The 13,588-nt window shown below is 59.8% G+C and overlaps 1 protein-coding gene across 1 annotated transcript in view; it reads left to right on the top strand.

Annotated features, from left to right (window-relative positions):
• KDM4B (lysine demethylase 4B) overlaps positions 1 to 10,283 on the top strand; it is a 134,828-nt gene extending 124,545 nt beyond the window's left edge. The window contains 9 exon segments of the mRNA XM_082650235.1: positions 1,007 to 1,083; positions 1,371 to 1,426; positions 1,607 to 1,715; positions 5,900 to 6,091; positions 6,093 to 6,147; positions 6,150 to 6,331; positions 6,778 to 6,897; positions 7,390 to 7,482; positions 8,452 to 10,283. Coding sequence (XP_082506361.1) covers positions 1,007 to 1,083; positions 1,371 to 1,426; positions 1,607 to 1,715; positions 5,900 to 6,091; positions 6,093 to 6,147; positions 6,150 to 6,331; positions 6,778 to 6,897; positions 7,390 to 7,482; positions 8,452 to 8,628 — 1,061 coding nt within the window. The 3' untranslated portion in view covers positions 8,629 to 10,283.
• The last annotated feature ends 3,305 nt before the right edge of the window (positions 10,284 to 13,588 follow it).

The raw sequence follows: 13,588 nt of genomic DNA, 5'->3' as shown, positions 1-13,588 counted from the left end.
TGTGAGATGTGCTCCTGGGCAGATGGGCCCCCCGGGGTCGGGGTTGGGGGGGAGGGGGTGGGCAGCAGCCAAGCTCACCACCCTGCCGCTCTCGAGGGGCCTGAGGTCCAGCCACGCAGGGGGAGAGGAGCCTCCCTCATTGCCCTTGGGAGGCAGAGTCCTCAGCACAGGCATCTTCCTTGAGCCCTGGCACCAGACAGAGGGGGACACCCCCAGGCCTGACCTTGGCTGAGGGCCCCAGGGGATGGAGCAGGGGGCCAGGTGTGGGCTCTCGGGTACCTTGCCGTCCCTCAGGGTGCCCCCTTCCCGCTGCCTTGCTTTCTCCCTGTCCTTTCCCCAGGGACCTCTCAGCACTGGCCAATGGCCCCTCTAGCCCACAGAGCCCGTTTGGTGGGTAGCGAGCCCCGGCTGGCTCAGGGTCCCCGCAGGACTGCTGGGCAGTGACCCCGGGTGAGGCAGGGTCCTGGGGCAGGCTGTGCCTTCTGCCCTTGCTCTGAGGCATGGTCCTCCGCCCCTCCTCCATGCCCCCTCCCCCATGCTCCCTCTGCGACTGTAAACCCGGACCACATCCCAAAGCCAACACCTTGGTAACCCAGAGCCTCCGGCTGCGCTTTTGGAAACAGTGGACTCTGGGCCCAGCTCTGCTGCTCTGAACTCAGGGCTCCCCGAGGCCCACCTTGCATCTCACACCACCGCTCGGCCACCTTCCTCTCTCTCAGCTCAGAAGAGCCTGGGCGAGCCTCCCAGACTGGGGTGGGGGGCGAGGGCCAGGCTGAGCCTCCAGACCCGGCAGGGCTCCCGCTTGGGGGCCAACTCTCCTTCCCCGCGTCAGCTTCCAGACTTTCTCCGGCTCTGTGTGCAGTGGCCCGGATTGAGGTAGAGCGGTTGGTGAGCACAATTACCCTCAATGCCGCAGCCGCCCTTCACCCCGCCCCGGGGGCGGGAGGGGGCTCCGTGCAGCCCGCGGGCAGCCGCGGTGACAGATACGCTGGCCCCTGTCTTCCAGGTTGCTACGGCATCCGCCCAGAGCTGGTCAACGAGGGCTGGACGTGTTCCCGGTGCGCGGCCCACGCCTGGACTGCGGTAACTCGCCCCTGCAGCTGGGGTGGTGCTCTGAAAGCCGGCGCGGCCCGTGGGGGAGCCGGTCCTGGGCCCCGGGCTCGCCCGATCCCGCAGGGTGACCTTGGGCTGGCGGCCTCACCTCCCTGGGTCTCGGGTGGAGCCCGACGCACTCTCTCGGCCCATCGCTTCCTGTGGCCGCTAGTTTGAAATGTAAGGACCGTGGGCGGGGGACGGAGCAGGTCCCGGAGCAGCAGGCGGGCGGCGCCGCCCTGCACACCCCTCACCTGGCTGTTGTCTGGTCCCTGTAGGAGTGCTGCCTGTGCAACCTTCGGGGAGGCGCCCTGCAGATGACGACTGACAGGAGGTGCGTTAGAAGGGACTCTCCTCCTGGGGTGTCCTGAGGGGCGATTCGGGGCGGGGGCCGGACCGGCAGGAGCAGATGAGGTCTCCTCGGCCTGGCCAGCCGGTGCGCACAATCGTGAGATGACCCCAAGGGGACGGAGCGCACCTGTGACCCCTGACCCCACCCGCTCCGCCCCCCCAGGTGGATCCACGTGATCTGCGCCATCGCCGTCCCGGAAGTGCGGTTCCTGAACGTGATGGAGCGCCACCCCGTGGACATCAGCGCCATCCCCGAGCAGCGGTGGAAGCTGGTAGGGCCCCTGGAGAGTCCCTAGGCCCCAGGGATGCAGGGTAGCTGCCAGGGAAGCAGAAGTCGCATTTCAGTTTGGCCAGCAGTTACTCTTTGAATAGCCATGGGGGTACCCGGAGAAAAGCAGGGCGCCCCTCCCCGTCTCTATTTCCAGCTTTTCACACAGAGGAAGCCACCCGCACTCTGCCCAGTTCTTTCTTGCCTAACCTGCGATATGCCGCCAAACAGAATTTTAAGTATCCAATCCAGTTACAGTCATCGAGCAGGGCTCTAGAATGTCTTCATCATGCCTAACTGAAACTTCTCACACGTTAAACGGCAGCTCCCTATTTCCTCTCCCCCACCCTTGCGACCATCACTCTGCTGTCTGCTTCTGTGAGTTTGTTTCCTATGCCTTGTGGAAGTGGAACCACGCAGCATGGGTCCTTCTGTGTCTGGCTTTTTTCACGGAGCAGAATGTTCTCAACATCCATTCACATTGCTGCAAATGGCAGGATTGCCTTCTCTTTCATAGCTGAGTAATATTCCATTGTATTTCTGCATCACATCTTCTTTATCTGTTTTCTGTCAAGGGACACTTAGGTTGCTTCCAGGTCTTGGCTATTGTAAACGATGCTGCAGTGAACATGGGGGTGTAGGTGTCTTTTCAAGATAGTGATTTTTTTTCCTTCAGACAAAAACTCAGGAGTGAAATTGCCAGATGGTATGGTAGTTCTATTTTTAATTTTTTGAGGAACCACCATACTGTTCTCCACAGCAGCTACACCAATTTACATTCCCACCAACAGTGCATGTGGGTTCCCTTTTCTTTCTATCCTCAACAATACCTCTTGTCTTCTTGATGATAGACATTCTAACAGGTGGTTTTGATTTGCATTTCCCTGATGATTAAGTGATGTTGACATCTGTTCGTGTACCTGTTGGCCATCTGTATGTTTTCTTTCTTTTTAAATTTATTTATTTTTGGCTACGTTGGGTCTTCGTTGCTGTGCACAGCCTTTCTCTAGCTGCAGCAAACGGGCTGCTCTTCATTGTGGTGCATGGGCTTCTCCTTGCGGAGCACGGGCTCTAGGTGCACGGGCTTCAGTAGTTGTGGCATGCAAGCTCAGTAGTTGTGGCTCACGGGCTCTAGAGCGCAGGCTCAGTAGTTGTGGCGTACAGGCTTAGCTGCTCTGCGGCATGTGAGATCTTCCCGGACAGCGCTCGAAGCCGTGTTCCCTGCATTGGCAGGCAGATTCTTAACCACTGAGCCACCAGGGAAGCCCCCTCTATATGTTTTCTTTAGGGAAACGTCTATTCAAGTCCTTTGCCTATTTTTGAACTGGGCTGGTGGCTTTTTTGCTCCTAAGTTGTAGTAGTACCATCACTGGCCCCTCTAAGGAGCACGGCCATCCTTGGGCAGGTGTGGTCTTGCAAGGCTCACGCCTCCCGCTCTTGCTGGTCACACACACACCCCTCCCCCATCTGGGAGAGCCTTTGGCTCAGTGGGCAGTAGGCAGACCGTGAGCAAACACTGGCTTCCCTTCCCAGCTTGGCCACCAGCCAGTTGTGTGACACTGGACAGATTCCTTGACCTCTCTGTGCCTCAGCCTTCCCCTCCGTAAAATGGGGCTGCTAACAGTCCCCTGTGTGGGGAGCATCAGCTGGGCCACAACAGAAAGCGCTAATCATGCCATCTGAGCACCAGCATGTGCTCTCAGGTCATCACCACCTGTGAGTTTGCAGGTGGCCGTGTGGGGGACATGTGGGTGATGGGATGTGTCTTGTGGCATCTGGGAGCTAGGTCCTTGGCCCAGGGGTATGGACAGCATCCTGGCTGCTTTTCCTGCCTGGTTTATTTCCCAGCTGCCTGGCGCAGGCCTGGCTAGTGACGCTCCTCCAGGCCTCTAGTGGGCAGGAGGCAAAGAAATGGGGCTGCGGGCACTGAATCCAGCGGGGAGTCCCAGCGAAGGCACAGAGACACCGACTGCGGAGCCCACAGGTGCGGGGCCCCCGGGCAGGGCTGAGTGGGCAGCCAGCTGGAGCCATGTGGGAGGGGACGGACGGGGCTTGGTCAGGAAACGGGGGGCACTGGGGCCAGCGCCAGCCCCGCCCAGCAAGGACGGGCGTTAGGAAGAGGCTTGCGCCTGCGGGTGATTCCTCCAGGAGCACGGGCGGGAAAGGCCTCATTATTCAGGTGGAGTGATGGTGCGGTGCGCTCTGCCGTGATAGATCCTCCCTCCCAGACACGTTATGGACCATCTGACATTTCCAGCTTGCAGCCTCTTCATTACCAGCACTTGTAACGATGAATTAAAAATCCTTTTACACCAGGCTCGCTTGTACTGCCTAATGGAGCCTCGCACGGAAGCCGGTGGTTAACTCCTGCGTGCCCGGCGCCCGCCTGCCTCCCTGGGGCCATGTGCAGGCCGCAGGCTCGGGGACGGTCACGCCTGGTCACCCGCCCAACTTTCTGTCCCCGTGACTCCCTGGCCACTGGTCCTGGTGAGCGGGGGTGGCCCCAGCCTGCCGGCGGCCTGAGCCTCGTGCTCACCCTCTCACCAGGCCAGGTCAGGTTGCGAGGCTGCCGGGGCGGGTGCCCTGAACCAGCTCTGCCCTCTCGTTGGCCCTGCCGTGAGGTGTAGAGGCCGGTGTCACATCCTGATGGGAGGGAGGGTGGGCTGGCAGGCAGGCAGTGAGGGATGACGGCAGGGGCCGGTGGGGAAGAGGGGAGGCCGGAGACATAGGACATGGTGCCTTGCGGCCTCCATGGCTGATGGCACACCCAGCCGCAGCCCTTGGCCTCCTCTTGGCCACTGTTCTCCACCAATGTCCACACCCCACCCTGTACCACCCCCCATCCCCACCCCCGCCTCACTGCCTCCAGTGAGGGAGTCCCAGACACGGGACTCACCCTTAAGGCAGCCCTGAGCTCAGCCCTTGATAAATGGCCCGATGGGGGCCTGGCCTGTATTCCTCATGACGTGTAAACTCGGAATAATGAGCTGCCACCGGAGGCTGGATTGAACGAGCTGCGTGTCAGGCCTGGCTGTCAGGTTTCTCCCGGGCCTCGGCTGTGGGGTCGCGGCCCGGTCGCCAGGGCAGCTGTGCTCCACCTTCCGCTCCCCGTGGAGCCACGCAGAGCACAGTCCTCAAGGGCCGTGTTGTGCTTCTGCACCTGTCCCCGCGGGCCGGCTGGAGAATCAGGCATCGACGGTTTAATAATGAGATATCATTGCCATCGATTGGCGCCGGGCAGCACTCCTGCAGCGCCTTTGCTGTGGGGCTTCTCTGGCTTTTGAATGCGGTTTATAAAGCGGTGAAGGCCCGCTTATTAAACGCCCAGAGTGACGGGCTGGTGGTTGCTGAGTGGTGGCAGGGCGTGGGCGTAGGTGCACATCAGCGGCCTGGGAGCTGATGCCCAGCAGAGCAGGTCACCCCGGCAGGGCGTTCCCACGGTGTGGGCCCTCTGCCCCTCCTTATGAAGGGCTACACTGCAGCGTCTCTCATTCAAAATTAAGATAAAATCCCCCATTTTATTTATATATTTATTTTCTTTAAAAAAAAAAAATCCCCCATTTTAAAGAAAACATTTTCCTTTTACTACATTCACAGAGTTAGGCAACCATCACCTCTATCTAGTTCCAGAACATTCCATCACCCCAGAAAGAAACCCCCTCCCTATTGGGTGACTGCCATCTCCCTCCCTCAGCCCCTGACAACCCCTAACGCACTGGCTGTCTCTGTGGATCTACCTGCCTGTTCTGGACGTTTCCCATCAGTGGAATCACACCCTGTGTGTCCTTCTGTGCCTGGCTTCTCTCTCTGAGCATCGTGTTCTCAGGGTCCATCCACGTTGTAGCGAGTGTCAGTGCCTCTCTCCTTTTCATGGATGAATCACGTTTCACTGTGTGATTGTTGGTGCCTATTCCAGTCTTGGAAGTGCTCCTGGGGGGCAGCTGCAGGCCGGGTTGGTGGGCCTGGGGTGGTTTGTGGGGGGCTCTACATCGCGGTCAAGACTCTCCCAGGATGCCTCCACTCAAGGCCGGCTGCCGGGACTCCGCACTCCAGCCCTGGGTCTCAGAGTCACTCCCAGGAGACAGACCTGGGGGCCCGGCAGGAGGCCTCCCAGCCCCAGGGGGCGGGGGCGGGGGCGGGGGCAGAGGCACCGGCCAGAGCCCCATTCCCACCGCCGTGTCCCCGCAGAAATGTGTGTACTGCCGGAAGCGGATGAAGAAGGTGTCGGGCGCCTGCATCCAGTGCTCCTGCGAGCACTGCTCCACCTCCTTCCACGTGACCTGCGCCCACGCCGCTGGCGTCCTCATGGAGCCAGACGACTGGCCCTACGTTGTCTCCATCACCTGCTTCAAGCACAAGTCGGGGGGTCACACTGTGAGTGCCCTCCTGCCCTCCGCCCTGTTTCCCTGTCCGCCCACCCGCCCCGCTGTGTTCTGACACCCCCTCCGCCTCCAGGTCCAGATCCTGAGGGCCGTGTCCTTAGGGCAGGTGGTCATCACCAAGAACCGCAACGGGCTTTACTACCGGTGCCGCGTCATCGGCACCACCACGCAGACCTTTTACGAAGTGAACTTTGACGACGGGTCTTACAGCGATAACCTGTACCCAGAGAGCATCACGGTGAGCAGCGCAGGGCCGAAGGGGGCAGGGCCAGTGGCGGTGGGTGGGGCGAGGGGCGGGCACAGGCGCAGGGCAAGCGTTGCCCTTAGGAAGGGAGGTAGCCGGATCCCTCACAGGGGTCCCCTGCATCCAGGGTCACCATTGTCCCTGATGGACAGGCCCAGGCTGTAGGGCCCCTGCTAGAAAGCGCCACCTGTTTCTGTAGAAACAGCAGAGAGCCAGGCCAGTCTAGATATGCCTGCAGGCGGGTGATACCCCAGGGCTGGGATGGCCACGGCACCCCCGGCCTCGGCACCTGCCCACAGCTCCCCTTGATAGTTCAAACTGAGAGCACTGCCTTCTTCCTGGTGGCAAAATCTACCAGATGGGACCTTTCTTAGCCCAGGCGAGCGCGGTGACCGAGGCCGAGGGCGCCCCTTACCCCCCGCCTGTCCTTCCTTCCACAGAGTAGAGACTGTGCCCGGCTGGGTCCCCCACCTGAGGGCGAGTTTGTTGAGCTCCGGTGGACTGATGGCAACATCTACAGGGCCAAGTTCATTTCCTCTGTGACCAGTCACATCTACCAGGTGAGGGGGTCCTGTCTACCAGGTACAGGGATGGGCTGGGGCGGGGCCCTCGAAGAGGTCCTGCTGGGGATGATGGCGTTTGCCCACTAACTGAGAAGGTCAGCACAAGCTGGAAGGTTGTCCAACTGTCCAATATTATCCCCTTTGGAGGTGTCTTCCCGATGTGTGTGTGTGTGTGTGTGTGTGTGGTAGAACATACATAACATAAAATTTACTGTTTTAACCAATTTTTAAGCGTACAATTCAGTGCCCTTGTTTTTTTTAAAAACCAAGTTGGTTGTGAGCTTCTCACCGTAATTGTGGAAAAGAAATTATTGAAAGGGGTGGAATCTTTGACGAGAAACCACCCGTATCCCAGCGGGAAAGATGATAGCTGCTGACCCTGTGCTGCTTCCCGTGGCTTGTCTGGCAAGCAGGCCGTGAGAGTGCGGGTGTCGGGCCTCAGCCAGCCAGGCTGAGCAGCCAGCAAGCTGAACTGTGTCCCCTTGGCAGGTGGAGTTCGAGGATGGGTCCCAGCTGACAGTGAAGCGTGGTGACATCTTCACCCTGGACGAGGAGCTCCCCAAGAGGGTCCGGTCCCGGCTGGTAAGTGGCTGGGGGTGAGCGCTGCTGCCTGGGAGAGTGACCCGTCAGGTGGCCTTGACCTCCTGCCTCGGCCTTTGCCTGGTCTGGGATGAGAGGGTCAGCCCGGCCGGCGAGGAGGAGACAGAAGCGCCTGCACATGGATCTGAGCTGCAGGTCAGCAATGCACAAAGGAACAGGGGAGACTGGCCTCTTCTCACAGCCTTTCACTGTCTTCTTTCTTTTGTGTTTAATCCAAGGTTTTGAGGATTGGGGGCTGTGGCCATGGGTGGAAGAGCTGAGTCAGAGCTGGTGGGGGTCTCAGATGCCAGGTTCCCTTGGGGGACGGACAGGAGCTGCCAGGCAGACGAGTGGCCTGTATACACCCTGGCCTTGCCTCCTGCACTCTGTGGATGGCAGGGCGCCCGTCCTGCTAGGGAGCCAGTGACTGGGAGCTTAGGGCCCCTCCTCTGCCTGATGGGGGGCTCACTCAGTGAGCGTTGTTTCTCAGAACATTGTCATTGGCTGAGGGTCAGCAGCCCAGGGCCCTTGACCCCCAGCAGGGCAGGCATCTCCTCCAGCCAGGCCCCCGAGCGGAGCCTGTATTTCAGTCTGTTCCGGCTGTGATAACAAAATATTACAGACTGGAATTTACACAACAAGCTATCTCTCACAGTCCTGGAGGCTGGAAGTTCAAGATCAAGGTATCAGCAGATTCGGCGCCTGGTGAGGGCTGGATCCTGGCTTACAGACACCTGCCTTCTGGTGTGCTCACATGGTGGAGAGAGAGAGCAAGAGAGAGCTCTCTGGGATCCCTTTATAAGGGCACTGATCCCATTCGCAAGGGCTGCACCCTCATGACCTCATCACCTCCTGATACCATCACACTGTGGCAGGGTAGGGCTTCAACACAGGACTCTGGGGGGGGGACACAGACCTAAAGGCCACAGCACCCCATCCGCACTAACCCCAGTGCCGTCTGATCTCCTGCAGTCGGTCACCACGGGGGCCCCGCAGGAAAATGTCTTCTCGGGAGAAGAGGTGAAGGCCGCCAAGCGCCCGCGGGTGGGCACCCCTCGCGCCGCGGAGGACTCGGGGCGGAACCCGGACTACCCGGCCTTCATGGAGAGCCTCCTGCAGGCGCAGTGCTGGCCCGGAGCCCCGTTCTAGGACAGCCGGCCGCCCGGCGACCCCTTGGCCCAGCAAGGCAGGCGCGGCGGGCCCAGGCATTTGCTTGCTGTGAATCCCTGTCCTCGCCTCCGTGGCCCGAGAGGCTACCTCGGCGACAGGAGCGAGCAGGACGCCACACGTGCCCCCGGACTCAGGGAGCAGGGCCACGTGGGCTCTGGGGGGCCGGCGGGGGCACGCGCCACCCCCTCAACCCAGATTCGTAAACCACGTAAGCTCTTCTTCTCGAAAAGGTGCTACTGCATTGCCTGCCTCCTGAGCAGCCTTTGAGATTGTGACTTCTGTACATAAATCACCTTTGTGAGGTTCTTTCTATAAATACCTATTGTTTAAAAAAAACGCAAGAAGAGAAGGAAAGAAACGGAAAAACAAGCCCCAAAGTTGTTTTCTAGATTTGTGGCTTTAAAAACAACAAGACAAAATGTACTTTTTCTCAGAACCAAGATTGCTGCGGGAGATGAAGGCAGCTCGTCTTTTCGTTTGTTGTGTTTTCTGGTCTCGCTGGTCTGTGAGTGGCGGGGATGCACTGTAGCTGCGGTGAGGCCTGGGGGCACCCAGGGATCCCGGACGGTGGCGCCTGGTCACTCACTCTCTCCCAGTCGTGAGATCGAGAAGGTCCAGGTGGCTGGCACCGCCGCCAGCGCCCAATGGGAGGAGACCGGCAGCTCCCTGGGTGGCCTGCCCCTTGTCTGCGTGGCCTTTTGCAAAATAAACGCTCTCTCCTCTGGTGGCTCCATCTTTTGCTTCTTCCCCTCGGGAGACCCATCCCCCAGCTGAGGCCTCGGGTGGGCGGTCCTCGGGGGGTCCGGCTACGGCCCAGGTGTGCAGGGGGTCTTCCCCGGAACCCGAGGGGCTGGCACATCCTGTATCCTCTCCGTGACGCGTGGATTTGTGTGTCCAGGAGAGAGAGAGCGCGAGGGAATCGTTTTCAGCTCAGAGGAAATCTGCCTCGTAAGGGTTGTGGGTTGAGTTTCCAGGCAAAAACGTGCTTCTTAGCCCCCCGCCTCTCAGCTGCCCCGCTGTCCCCTGTAGGGGGATTGAGGGCGTCATTTGCTTGTATAGAACTTTTTTTAATTTAAAAAAAGAGGCTCTAACGGTTGCCAGGCCAGAGAGAACCATGTAAGGGAAGTGGAGAGCAACTTCCTTGATGGGGAGGGGGCAGGTGACCCGGAGGGGCGGGTGGGGCGGGAGGTGCCAGGGGAGTCGGCGGAATGTCTGGGTTTCCTCTGCATGCAGCAGCCCCTGCCCCAGGGCGCTGTCACTGTGTTCATATGTAGTTTGAAAATGCTATTTATATTGTAAAGAGAATAAAAGGAAGCGGGCAGACGCCCCTGCGGCCCTGGGTTGGGCGGTGGGCCGGCCCCCGTGACCGGTCCCTCTGGGTTGCTGCACCCCGTCCATCGGTCGTGGGTTCCCAGACAACTCGTGCAGACAGGTGGTCTCACAGCAAAGGGGAACGCACACTTCCCCCACGAAGATAACATCCGTGTCTGTGTGCGAAAGCAAAAAACAAACCCACCCACCCTGGTTTTTTTCCCACCTGAGATTAAGGATGCGCGCTGTATTTTTGCCTAATTCCCCTGCCTCTAGGTTCATAATGAATTAAAGGCTCGCGAGCACTGCGAATTACAGCTCCAGGTCTTTGCAGTGTCTTCTTTTCTGAGTGGGCGCCGGGAAGGCGGTCGGCGGTCGGCGGTCGGCGTTCTCCGGCAGGGGTGGGCTCCGGTCTCCCCCTCCAGGATGGAACAGGCGTGGAGCCTACCCGGAGGCGGGGCGGGGGGTGGGGCACGCGGCCTGGCACCGCAGCCCCTGCTCCCCGCCTGCAGGGTGGAAGAAGTTTCCTTCCTGAGCTGGACATCTGAAGCTTGGCCCCACACAGGCCCCCAGCATCAGAGGCAGTCAGGGACCCTCTTCGTCTGACCCACCCCTTGCTTGTCAGGGGCCTGCGGCCACCCTCTCCCCCGGCCCTCCCAGCCTCAACCCAGTTCTTGTGACATCTGAGCCGGGGAGCGTATCTTGTGGTGGGCGGCCGCTGGGCATATGGGAGACAGTGGGGTCTCCCACAGTGGGGTGAGGCTGAGACCCCCGTATTCATGACCGTGTCGCTTGTCCAGCCAATACTGGGGATACAGCAGTAGGTGTGTCACCAGTGGGAGAGTTAGACAGTACGTAAAATGGGATGTCAGCTGTGATGTGAAGAACTGGGAGTCCTGAAGGAGATGAGAGGTTGAGCCATGGGGACTTCTTGGGACACGGCCCGTGCAGAGGCCCTGGGGCAGCAGCGGGCCTGGATGTTTGGAGGGACAGTGAGGAGGCCCGTGTGTCAGGAGCAGAGTGAGCGAGGGGGAGACATAGAGGAGGGGAGGGCAGGGAGGGGACGGGGCAGGCCGTGCAGGGCCTTGTGGGCCGCGGGGAGGACTTGGGCTTTTACCCCCAGGGAGGTGGGACCCTGGAGGGCTGTGGGCCAAGGAGGAGGGGTGGGGCCTGACAGTTGCTCACAGGCGCCCTCTGGCTACTGAGAGGAGGACAGACCGTAGGGTGAGGTGGGAGCTGGGGACCAGGACAGAGGGGGCTGCGCTGAGCGTCTGGATAGATGGCTTTTGCCATGACCTGAGATGGGTAGGCTCGGGGTGGGGAGAGGCCAGGAGCTCAGCTTTGAGCACGATCCCCCCCATATGAAGGTACATGGCTGGACATGGGGCCGAGGGCCAGAGGAGGGCCTTTAGGAGACATCAGCACCCAGGGGATATACTTACTGGATAGGTGGGCCCTGGAGTGTCTGTGCAAGACAGTGACGTGGGGGAAGTCAGGAGCATGGGGCCGTGGACAGGGCGCCCCCCTGGGCCTCGGTGTTTCTTCTGCAGAACGGGTGTCCTTCAGGGTGCTGTGTCCTGAAATCTCCATCCAGTCATTGCCACCATCACCCCACTTCCCAGACCCCCTTTCATAGAAATGCTGCTTCCAGCGCCCTCAACAGAGCCACCGGGACTCAGTTTCCCCATTGCTGCGGGGGAGTCTCTGTGACATCGACCAGGTGAGTCAGCATGTTCTGAGCCTGCCTGGGGCCTGGAGGACATGGTCGGTCCTCAGCCCCAAGGAGGGGGCCACAGACAACAGCAGTGCAAGTGGCTGACCCAGGTGATCTCAGCAAGGCTATAGATGGCCCGCTGTTCCCAGCGCTCTCTGAAACGTCATAAAATGGGGAGGCAGTTCGGGACAGGCCATCGTGGACTGAGGCCAGGGCTAAGACACCAGGCTGGATCCCCAACCATGCGGCCACATGGAGCGGTGGGGTCCATGTGGTGCTGGGCTCTGTGCCCAGCCCTGGAGTTTGAGTCATTTATCAGGTGGCCAATATCAACCGCCCTGTGCCAGGACCTGGAAGGTGGCTGAGGAAGAGGGGCACACGGTCGCTGCTTCTCTGGAATTTAGAGTTCAGGAAAGCAGGCAAATGATGGAAATGTAAGGGACCCTATATACAGCTTTGACATGTGTCCTAAAGGACAAGAAGGAGGGCAGAGACAGAGGGTAAGCCGTGGTCTCAGAGACCTGTCAGATGGGATGTCAGGATCCTAAAGAGGTGATGTTTAGACCCGACCCCTCAAGGGAGGTCGATCAGATTTGGGCCAGGGGTGCGTGGTGTTGAATACCGCAGCCTCTTAGGGCAAGGTCCCCGCAACCTACAGCCCTCAGTCCAAATCCAGTCCTCCACTTGTTTTTATAAATAAAGTTTTATTGGCACAGGCACGCCCATTCATTGAGTACCGTCTATGGCGGCTTTTGCTCTACAAGGGAGGGCTGAGCAGAGACCACTTGGCAGCCCAAAAGCTAGACATAGAGTATTTGGCCCTTTACAGAAAAAATTTGTGCTCATTTCAGACTTAGAGACAGTGAGAGGTGACAGCCTCCATATACCCGCTCTGTTCCTGCGACAGAATCGTTCTCTCATGGGGCATCCCTCAGTGCCCAGATCCACCTTGTCCCTCAAAGGCCCCTGATTAGGCGCTCTGTACCTAGCGCACCCACCCCACAAAGAGCTCAGTGAGAAGAAAGGGACTTTGGCCTGGGCCCTTCCATCCAATCGTCATCCATCCACTGGGGGCTGTTTCCTCCACACCTGGAACATCTCTGCTCATCCTGCTGATTGCTGGCAGGAGGACCAAACACCCACTGTGTTCAACCCCTCAGGCTGCCCCCACCCCCTCAGGTCACCCCAGTGCAGAGAAGGACAGCGAATTTAGGCCTCCCTTGGCCTCTGCAGCCTGCGAGTCCTGGCTCTAACCCCCGCTGTCACGATTCACGGCTTTTATGACAGTGCTGAAATCTGCATGCCTGCTGCCCCATCTCCCCGTCACCAGCTGTCCCCCCCTACTCTCCTGGCCACCCATTCTGGCTGCCCCCCCGCCCCGGCGAGGCTGCTCGGGGACACAGAGTCACAGCCCCGAGATCACCACCAGGGAGAAAAGCTCCCAAAGACCCCAAGGCCTGGAAGCCAGGCTCAGAGAGCCCTGCAGCTCTCGGCTGGGCTGGGGGACTCACCTCGGAGCTCCGGCACCTGTGCTAGGGAGCGTTATCTATGGGTTAGATTACTTCGTGCTTTTGCTCCCTTAATGGAGAAAATAAGAATTATTTGCTGCCACGGACGGCCAGCCTGAGGGGTGACACAGCGGCCGGCGGAGGCGAGGCCGGGAGAAGTGAGTGGGTGCCTGACGTCTCCCTGAGGTGACGGGGACAGATGGCTCCCCTCCCAGCAGCTTCCGGGGGATGGGGAGGGACCTCCCAGGCAAGACAGCCTCCCTCCCTCCTCTTCCAGGTGGCCTCCACTGCTCTGTTGCCCCCAGCTTAGTTTCAAAGGACCATTAACTGGTGGCTTAAAACAACAGACATTTATTCCTTCCGGTCCTGGAGGAGGTCGGAAGTCCGAGACCAAGCTGTCACAGGG

The sequence above is a fragment of the Grampus griseus genome (assembly GCF_964374135.1).
Source record: "Grampus griseus genome assembly, chromosome: 3".
Classification (NCBI taxonomy): Eukaryota; Metazoa; Chordata; class Mammalia; order Artiodactyla; family Delphinidae; genus Grampus; species Grampus griseus.
The sequence above is the reverse complement of the archived record's forward strand: the minus strand, read 5'-3'. Positions and strand labels throughout refer to the sequence as shown.